Source organism: Marmota marmota, unplaced genomic scaffold (assembly GCF_001458135.2).
Source record: "Marmota marmota marmota unplaced genomic scaffold, marMar, whole genome shotgun sequence".
Taxonomy (NCBI): domain Eukaryota; kingdom Metazoa; phylum Chordata; class Mammalia; order Rodentia; family Sciuridae; genus Marmota; species Marmota marmota.
In genome coordinates, this window is record NW_026000026.1 from 72,672,275 (window position 1) to 72,683,119 (window position 10,845).

The following is a 10,845-nucleotide window of genomic DNA, read 5'->3' on the forward strand; positions in this document are numbered from 1 at the left end:
TATATATATATATATATATATATATATATATATATATATATATCGAGGGATTCATATTGATTCCAGGCTTTTGCTTGAAGGTAAAAAGTTTCACCTAATTTGAGGCCTAAATTGTTATGAGCCTCAGAATAATATTTTTCCTCATTGAGAAGGGCTTTAAAAAGCAAAGATATGTTTCAGTCTCTGCAAGAGACTTCCAGACCATCCATTTCAATAATGGATTAGGAGTGCTAATCATGCTGTACAACTCTGTTGAGCCAAAAATCGTTGATGCATTTTGAAATTTATGAAATTTTTTCACTCATGTTATCATAAGTGGGTATTCAAAACTGGACCAAAATATATTTACTTAGATCTCAAAGGACAAATCTCTCCCTCAGCATATTAGGAAAAGCATATTAGGTGATTAGTTTGTGTGAGACAACAGAGCCTGAAGAAAATATCTTTAAGCAGAGAAAGGTATATTCTCACTCAGATATTCAAACACATCACAGAATTAACAAGTCACTAACCTTGGCATCTTTTTAGGGAACATCTTTATAGTAAGGATAAAAAATATTTAGTGGCTATTTCCAGGGGAAATTTATAGGCTCAAAGAGAATTTTCTACAAAATTTCATATGAAGCATAGCCTACTATGAAGCATAGTGTATTTTCAGGTGTATCCTGAAAATACACTGAGCATATAAATTTCCTTACTTGTGTGTAGACAATGAAAAAGTCTCCGACACACTATTTTCAATAGAAAGGATTTTTTGAAGGACAGGCAAAATTCACTAGAAAGAAAAGGAGGAAAATATATTATAAAAGGAACAGATTATATAAAGGCATGAACTAGAGAAAACTTGTGTTAGGAAAGCAGATAATAGTCTATTTTGACTGGAGTATTAGATGAGCACTGCAAAATAGTAGAATAACTGTTTAGTTGGCATCTTAATCCATTGTTTGTTGCTGTAACAAAATAACTGAGACTGGGAAATTTATAAAAACAGATATTTGTTTAGTTGATGGTTCCAGAGTCTAGGATGTCCAAGAGAATGGTGCCATCATCTGCTTAGCATCTGATGAGAGCCTTCTTATAGGGTAATGACATGGCAGAGGTCATCAATTCACAGAGGTAGGTGCTTTTGTCATAAAGTCACTCATGTGATAACCTAATAATCCACTCATGACTCAATCACCACTCAGAGATCCAACCTCAAAATAAAATTAACATTTGGATTTGGGAATTACATTTCTAACACATAAAATTTGTGGAACACCTTCAAATTATAGCAGCATCTAAGTTGATAATGTATTTGAAATAAAGGGATTTGCTTCTCTGAATTATGCAAGACCAGGATAAATTCTAAAATAGAGTATCTAAGAATCTTCAGTATCTATCCAGGAATTACCAGTGATCAAGTCAAATCCATTTCATTCATTAATGGTGTAAACTGATGAGCCAAGAATTGCAGTTGCACATGCATTGATATATATGAAAATACTGGTCTCATAAAAACATATATGGCTTGGGCTGGGGATGTGGCTCAAGCAGTAGTGTGCTCACCTGGCATGCATGTGGCCCGGGTTCAATCCTCAGCACCACATACAAACAAAGATGTTGTGTCCGCTGAAAACTAAAAAAAAAATAAATATTTAAAAAATTCTCTCTCTCTCTCTCTCTCTCTCTCTCTCTCTCTCTCTTTAAAAAAAGCATATATGGCTTATACAAGAATGATTATTGTAAAAGCATGTGTGTGCCCAAATATTAACTGGTCCCTTTAATAAAATATCAGGTTCTTGTCTACTTTACTAGGAATGTTATATTTTAAAAATAAGAACAATACATTAAAATAATTCTAGAACCTTTGAACCTTTACTCCTTTTTTTTTTTCCCCAAAACCGAGTCTTTGAAAAAGTGTTACTAGACTAATGGAGTATATATGGAGAAATTAAGATACTAAATAAGAGAAGTTATTCCTATGAATTTGAAGAAAGGTAAGGATCACAGTCCACTAAAAATGTAGATTAAATCCTTTAACTTGTTTGGATACACCAGTCATGTCTGAGTTCATAAATACCATATAGTAAAATCACTGAAGATATTTTTACACCCAAAAACGGGGGGAGGGGAATGATTTATGCCTTTCAAAGCAAAAAAAGAAGACTGTAAAATGATGAAGACATTTGTGAGATTGTGAAAAACAAGAAAATTTAAAGGAAAATATGAATATTTAGTTTTTTCAAGCAAATTAAAAGACAAGGCATATAGAGGGGGAAATGTACTCTGAGGATAAATAGCTGGGCCATACGCAGTTATCCAAAATGACCTCCAGGCGCCGCTGTCGACCAAAGGGAAGATAACAGTTCTAATTTCTGCAGGAGAGTCAAGCCAGTGCTTTCCGTTTTATTCAGCGCATATCAGAAAGCAGTCGCTGCTCCAGTGCACTCTCAAGAGCCCAGTAAATGGTCTTACCTTCGAATCACGAAAGTCTAGGGTGCTGTCATTGCCTTTTAAAAATATATCCCAGAGAAACCTTGAAAAGAAGCTTCCTGGAGAGATCAAAAAATGCAGAGGAGTGCCAGAGAAACTGATACAATGCGAAGTCAGGTACTGTTTCCCTTCCTGCTGTCTTTGTTCTGCGGGGCCATCTCCCAGCCCATTCGATACTCAATTCCAGAGGAGCTGGCCAAGGGCTCTCGAGTGGGGAACCTCGCCAAGGATCTGGGGCTCAGTGTCCAGGAGTTGCCAGCTCGAAAACTGCGGATTAGTGCAGAGGATTATTTCAGTGTTAGTGCAGAGAGTGGGGACTTGTTAGTGAGCGGCAGGATAGATAGAGAGAAGATTTGCGGGAGAAAATCTGAGTGTGCACTGGAATTCGAATCAGTCATTGAGAACCCAATGAATATTTTCCACGTGATTATTGATATCCAAGATATTAATGACAATGCACCATGTTTCATTGCAAAAGAGATTGAATTAGAAATTTGTGAGTCAGCATTACCAGGGGTAAAATTCCCTCTGGATTCTGCACAAGATGCAGATGTAGAAAGTAACTCACTGAAGATATATACTATCAGCCCCAATGAATACTTCTCTTTGTCGACAAAAGAAAGTCCAGATGAAAGTAAATATCCAGAATTGTTGCTGGAAAAACCTCTAGACAGAGAACATCAGAACTCCCATCGCTTAATCCTAACCGCCATCGATGGTGGGGAACCGCCTCTAAGCAGCACCACCCAGATTCGGATCAAAGTCACTGACGCCAACGATAATGCTCCGGTGTTCAGCCAGGACATATACAGAGTTAGTCTCAAAGAAAATGTGCCCCAGGGAACTTCTGTGCTGCGAGTGACGGCCACAGATCAGGACGAAGGCATTAATGCAGAGATCACCTATGCCTTCCTCAATGCTCCTACAAGTGCTAGCCTCATTTTCCATCTCAATCCAAATACGGGCGATATCACAACTAACGGTACATTGGACTTTGAAGAAAGAAATAGATACGTGTTGGGTGTGGAAGCCAAGGATGGAGGGGTGCACACAGCTCACTGTAATGTTCAGATTGAAGTTGTTGATGAAAATGACAATGCCCCAGAGGTGACATTTATGTCCTTTTCTAACCAGATTCCAGAGGACTCAAACCTTGGAACCATAATAGCCCTCATTAGGGTGCGAGACCGGGATTCTGGGCAAAATGGTCTGGTGACCTGCTATATTCAGGAAGAGGTTCCCTTTAAATTAGAATCCACTTCCAAGAATTATTACAAGCTGGTAATTGACAGGGCCCTAAACCGGGAAGAGACCGCAGAGTACAATGTTACCATCACAGCCAACGACAGGGGCAAGCCATCCCTTTTCTCCACAGCAAGCGTCACCCTCTACATCGCGGACATCAATGACAATGCGCCGGTTTTCCAGCAGGCTTCCTACACGGTCCATATAGCTGAGAACAACCCACCTGGAGCCTCCATCGCTCAGGTCAGTGCCTACGACCCGGACTTGGGCCCCAATGGCCAAGTCTCCTACTCCATCATGGCCAGCGACCTGGAGCCTCAGGTACTGTCGTCCTATGTGTCCGTGAGCGCACATAGTGGGGTGGTGTTCGCGCAGCGAGCCTTCGACCACGAGCAGCTACGCGTCTTCCAGCTGACGCTGCAAGCGCGAGACCATGGCTCACCAGCTCTCAGCGCCAACGTGAGCCTGCGCGTGTTGGTAGGAGACCGCAACGACAACGCGCCACGGGTGCTCTACCCCGCGCTCGCTCCCGATGACTCAGCGCTCTTCGACACTGTGCCGCGCGCCGCGGAGCCCGGCTACCTGGTCACCAAGGTGGTGGCGGTGGACGCGGACTCGGGACACAATGCCTGGCTATCCTACCATGTGCTGCAGGCCAGCGATCCCGGACTCTTCAGCCTGGGGCTGCGCACTGGAGAGGTGCGCACAGCGCGTGCCTTGGGCGACAGGGATTCGACTCGCCAGCGCCTACTGGTTGCTGTGCGTGATGGTGGACAGCCACCCCTTTCCGCCACCGCCACGCTGCACCTGATCTTCGCGGATAGCCTGCAAGAGGTCTTGCCAGACCTCAGCGATGACCCTCTGCCCACTGACCCCCAGTCTGAGCTGCAGTTTTACCTGGTGTTGGCCTTGGCCTTGATTTCTGTGCTGTTCCTTCTGGCGGTGATTCTAGCTATTGTTCTGCGCCTGAGACACTCCTTCAGTTCTGCTTCCTGGGGTTGTTTTCAGTCTGGTCTCAGCTCCAAGTCTGGACCTGTGGTTCCCTCCAACTACAGCGAGGGGACTATGCCCTATTCCTACAATCTATGCGTTGCCTCGCATTCTGCAAAGACAGAGTTTAATTTTCTTAACATAACACCGGAAGTGGCTCCTCCTCAGGATCTTCTATGTGATAACCCTTCTATAGCAGGTTGTGCCAATAATGAAGACCTTAAACTCTCCTATGATTCTTCTTTTTCCTCTCAGGTAAGTTTCCGTAAACCTGTCTACATTTTTATATATTGTATTTGCTTCTCCATTGTGCATAATTAATTTTGGCCAATTTTCATGGTTCTGGTGATGGTATCACAAGAGGAGATTGTCTGCAGAATATGAGGCATAGACGAAAAGATAGAGATGAGTTCTTTCATTGTGTAAAATTACCTGAGTACTAATTTTCAGTCTTTATTGTTGGCATTTCTCTGCGGTTGGCAACTCTTGCTAGGGAGCTGTTTCCTATATATCAACACCCTTAGTAATAACAGTGCACTTTCTTAGTTAATCTTTGAAACTATTCTTAAGTTTATGCTTAACCTTTATTAATAGGTCTACAGATCTTTCTGCCCGCATTAAAGTTTACCTTCATCTTCATCAACTACATTCTAGTTGTTTACCTTTTTGCTGAAACATTTGTTTAATGCAGCCTTCCAATAATTAAGCTTGTAATTAGCACTTGTATTATCACAAGTAGTAAACACTGTCATATTTTACATTTGAATCACTAACTTTGGATCAATATTATTCCCACTAACACTTTCACTCTAGGATATTTCATCATTTTCTTAACTATTCTTTGTTTTAATGCTGCTTATACTTTTATACTTTATTACTATTATAAGAAGGAATGTGAATGACATTTATTTATAAAGCATTTTCTCTATTCTTATTATTTATTTAATATAAATTTTTAAGAATTGAGTCAAGTTTATAAGTATTTATAGATTTTTATGCATATAATCAAATTTATTTCCAAAACATCTCATTTTAATCTCCTACTTCTCATTAACTTAAGGACTGTGAAAAATACCTTTAATCTACTCACTCAAAGTCTGAAGATTTTAAGATTCTGTATAGTTAGTAGAATTTTGTGTCTCATTAAAATATAACAATTCTCTATTTTTCTGGTGCTGGGAATCAAACCCAGATCTTTATTCATTCTAGGCAAGTGCTCGACCATGGAGTACATTCCCAATGCTCCCAATTTGAGTCATTTTTATGTGCTAATTTTGAAGTGAGAAATAACCTCAAAGAATGGTGACATTTTATCTCAAGTTACTCAATAAAACTATAAAATATACAATAATAGTTCATATGTAACTACTAAAATATTACCTTTGCTGGTTATTTTTAAGATCAAGGCTATAAGAAACAGAAATGATGGTCAAATAATACCATTGGTAATGATAAAATAAGACTACTGGATGTCTTATACAAAAAAAATCACTGAACTATTATCTTTACAGTAAAGTTTAACTTTTCTTTTTACTCCTCTTGTTTTTTCTAACATCAGAGTTATTGACCCCTTATTTGAGGCTTTACTTTGCATGAGTAATTCATTCACAAAACACTGAAAAATATTTGTTGGGTGTTTACTCTATGCAAGTTGCTGTTCTGAAGGTTGAGGACACACTGTGAACAGGACAGTCACAAGCATACTTGTGGCCTAGAAGCTCCTGTATACAAAATTAACAAGCAAATTCTCTTTTAAAACATAGAATCAGGGGCTGGGGCTGTAGCTCAATGGTAGAGCACTTGCCTAGCACATGTGAGGCACTGGATTCAATTCTAACCACCTTATATAATTGGATAAATAAAATAAAGATCCATCGACAACTAAAAAAAATATTTTTTAAAAAAATCATAGAATCATTTTTGACCAGCCCCTTTGCACAGGAATAAGACTGTCTCTTGAACAACAGGAATTTTCTTGTAAAGGAATTGAAAAGTTGCCCCGATTTGAAAGGTTGAACTCAAGTGAGGAAACTTGGTTCCACATAGTTAGGGACTACAGCTGGATCTCCAAGTTCTGGGGCCACTGTCTTTTCATCTATAGCTTTCCTCCACTTTTCAAATCCACCCTTGTTCTTGGGAGAAATGAACATGTCCCTCACACAATACACTGTCCTGAAAATGGACTACAGGGATGAAGAATGCGAAAACTAAGAAGAGGTAAAAGCATTCTTTGCCCTCAAACTCAACACATTATTTCTCTAAGAAAATAAATAACTTTATAAATCTTATTGTAGAGGAAGCTTTGGGTTATTCCTGGATTTTCATTGCAAATTAAACAACCGGAATTTGGCTTTTATTCTCCCTGGGAGAAATAGGAATGGAAAAGGTGTATAAAAGTGGATACTTTTATCTGGAATAAATTGCAATAACAGGTTAGGACTCTGAGTGTCGCTGTTCACCAATCGGGGGGGAAAGACAGAATTTAATTGGAACAAGATTTCCGCAGTACAAAGAACTGGTTCTGGGGCTGTAGGGTAGCTTCAGACTGGACCCTCCAGAACTCCAGCATCCAAGGTGGAAGTACATTATCTTAGAACCAACAGATCGTAGGACTGTCAGGCCTCCAAGAGAGAATACCCAAGCCGGGGCAATTCCGCAGCGGGGCTGTAATGGCGGCTAACCTTTATCCACCAGACTCCAGCGGACTGATTTGTATCTGCATTCTCCTGGGGGCCCTGTGGCAAATACCGGCGGAACAGATCCGCTACTCGGTGCCTGAGGAGCTGGAGAAAGGCTCTGCGGTGGGCCACATTGCCAAGGACCTGGGGCTGGAGCCTCAGAAGCTCACGGAGCGCGGAGTCCGCGTCGTCTCCAGAGGTAAAACTCAGCTCTTTGCTCTGAACCCGAGAAGCGGCAGCTTGGTCACCGCTGGCAGGATAGACCGGGAGCAGCTCTGTGACAGATCTCCAAAGTGTATGGCAAACCTGGAAATTTTCCTAGAGGACAAAGCAAAGATTTTTGGAATAGAAGTGGAAATAATCGATGTTAATGATAACTCGCCCACCTTTGGAACAGAGCAGAGGGAAATAAAAGTTGCTGAAAATGAAAATCCTGGAGCACGATTTCCTCTGCCTGAGGCTTTTGATCCGGATGTGGGGGTAAATTCCTTGCAAGGTTACCAGCTCAGCTCGAATGTTCACTTCTCTCTGGATGTGCAAAGTGGGGCAGATGGAATTAAGTACCCGGAGTTGGTGCTGGAGCAGGCCCTAGATCGCGAGGAAGAGGCGGTTCTCCACCTCGTTCTTACTGCCTTTGACGGAGGTGACCCAATTCGCTCTGGTACTACCAGTATTCATGTAATACTTTTGGACAGCAATGATAATGCTCCTGTATTCACTCAACCGGAGTACCACATAAGTGTTCAGGAGAACTTGCCTGTGGGCACCCGCCTACTCACCATAAAAGCCACTGATCCTGATGAAGGAACCAACGGGGAAGTGACTTATTCTTTCCGAAACGTAAGAGACAAAATATCCCAGCTATTTCAGTTGAATTCTCTGACAGGAGACATAATAATATTGGGGGATCTAGATTATGAGGACTCTGGATTTTATGACATAGATGTAGAAGCTCATGATGGACCTGGTCTCCGAGCCAGAAGTAAGGTACTGGTGACTGTTTTGGACGTAAATGACAATGCTCCAGAAGTCACGGTTACCTCTCTCACCAGCTCAATCCAAGAAACCTCTTCTCCAGGTACAGTAATTGCAGTTTTCAATGTGCATGATGGTGACTCAGGAGAGAATGGATTTGTCACTTGTTCTATTCTGGATAATCTGCCATTCAGGCTTGAAAAGACCTATGGAAATTACTATCAACTCTTGATACATAGAACTCTGGACAGGGAAGAAGTTTCAGAATATAATATTACGATAACTGCCACTGACCAGGGAAGTCCTCCTCTGTCTACAGAGACTCATATCTCACTGCAGGTGATGGACATCAATGATAATCCACCCACCTTCACACATGCATCCTATTCTGCCTACATTCTGGAAAACAACCCTAGAGGAGCATCCATCTTATCCATGACAGCCCAGGACCCTGACAGTGGTGAGAATGCCCATGTCACCTACTCTCTGACAGAGGACACCATCCAGGAGAAAACTTTGTCCTCCTATGTCTCCATCAACTCCAACACTGGTGTCCTGTATGCACTGTGCTCCTTTGATTATGAGCAGCTCCAACACTTGAAGCTACTGGTGACAGCCAGGGACAGTGGGAACCCTCCACTCAGCAGCAATGTATCTCTGAGCCTGTTTGTGCTGGATCAGAATGACAACATTCCTGAAATCCTGTATCCTGCCCTCCCCACTGATGGTTCTACTGGTGTGGAGCTGGCTCCCCGTTCAGCAGAGCCTGGATATCTGGTGACCAAAGTGGTGGCAGTGGACAGAGACTCAGGACAGAATGCCTGGCTGTCCTACCGCTTGCTCAAGGCCAGTGAACCAGGGCTCTTCTCAGTGGGGCTGCATACTGGTGAGGTGCGCACAGCACGGGCCCTGCTGGATAGAGATGTGCTGAAGCAGAGTCTTGTGGTGACTGTCCAGGACCATGGCCAGCCCCCTCTGTCAGCCTCTGTCACACTCACCATAGCTGTGGCTGACAGCATCCCTGATGTCCTGGCAGATCTGGGCAGCATCAGGACTACCGACCCTGATGGTTCAGACCTCACCCTCTACTTGGTGGTGGCAGTGGCTGCTGTCTCCTGTGTCTTCCTTGCCTTTGTCATTTTGCTGTTAGCACTCAGGCTACGACGCTGGCACATGAATCGCCTACTTCATGCTGCAAGTAGCAGGTTTGGTGAAGTGTCTGTACCACAATTTGTAGGCATGGATGGGATGCAGGCATTCCTTCAGACCTATTCCCATGAGGTCTCCCTCACTGCAGACTCCAGGAAGAGCCACCTGATATTCCCTCAGCCCAACTATGCAGACACGCTCATCAGCCAGGAGAGTTGTGAGAAAAATGAGCCTCTTCTAGTTCCACAGGATTTAGGTGAAACTAAAGGAGACCCCAATCTTCTTCAGGTGAGTCAATCCTATAATCCATCCTAACACACTGAAACATAGGCACAGAGTTTTGTAAATGTCTCCAATTATGTTAAGATATGTAATATACTAAATAAAGGCACCTCTTTATTAATATTTTGTTATTTTAAAGGGGAGAAATAATAATGTAAATAACATTTACTAAACAAAGGAACTATTCATTCATTTTTTTCTTTTTCTTTTTGGAAATGGTGAGGATTGAATCCAGGTCCTTGGGTATGCTAGGCAAGCACTACATTACCAAGCTACCTCCCCAGCTGTGATCATTTATTATGTATTCTCTTTAGTCTTCATTCAGTAGGAATGATTTAATTTTATACCTATAAACCACTTATTTATTTGTTTGTTTATTTACTTATTTGGTACTGGGAATTGAACTCAGGGGCAATTAACCACTGAGTCACATTCCCCAGCCCTTTTTTGTATTTTATTTAGAGGCAGGTTCTCACTAAGCAGCTTAGGGCTTTGCACACTTGCTTGAGGCTGGCTTTGAACTCTAGATCCTCCTGCCTCAGCCTCCCAAGGCGCTAGGATTACAGGTGTGCACCACCACGCCCATCTCCACTCACTCTTTTAAATGCTGCTTTCTCATATGCATTACTAAAAGGATAGATAAGACTTGTGAAATAGAAGTCGATTCTATAAATTTATATTTATAACATTCTTTCTCATGATGCTAATGTTGAATGTGGACTGCATATTTTTAAAATTTCCTCTTTTTGCATTCTACCATGCTTTGCTTAAAGCTTACTTTTCTTTCTTTTTTCATTTTAATCAGACAGTGGCAATTTATAAATAATGGGGGAAATGCTTGACTTTTAGAAATAATTTTAACAGTGATATTGTCTCAATGGAATGGTATATTTCATATTTTGCTGTTACCTGATCTGAGATGAAGCAGAAATGACTTTGTGTGATTCCTTTGGTGCACTTCCATGATTAACAAAAATATTGCCCATTCTATTTCACTCATATTTAAGTAGAGTGCAGGAGAAATATGTGTTTGTTTTTTTTTTTTTTTTTT

At 41.5% G+C, this 10,845-nt stretch overlaps 1 protein-coding gene across 4 annotated transcripts in view; it reads left to right on the forward strand.

The window, feature by feature from the left end:
• LOC107142049 (protocadherin gamma-C4) overlaps positions 1-10,845 on the forward strand; it is a 157,439-nt gene that overhangs the window by 8,618 nt on the left and 137,976 nt on the right. The window contains exon 1 of one of the 4 annotated variants that reach the window (XM_048811685.1): positions 2,392-4,965. The exons of 2 other annotated variants lie outside the window; for them this stretch is intronic. In XM_048811685.1, coding sequence (XP_048667642.1) covers positions 2,551-4,965 — 2,415 coding nt within the window. In that variant the 5' untranslated portion in view covers positions 2,392-2,550. Of the gene's footprint in view, positions 1-2,391; positions 4,966-6,607; positions 9,801-10,845 lie in introns of those variants that run through there. One more of the 4 variants, XM_048811681.1, reaches the window with a different exon arrangement.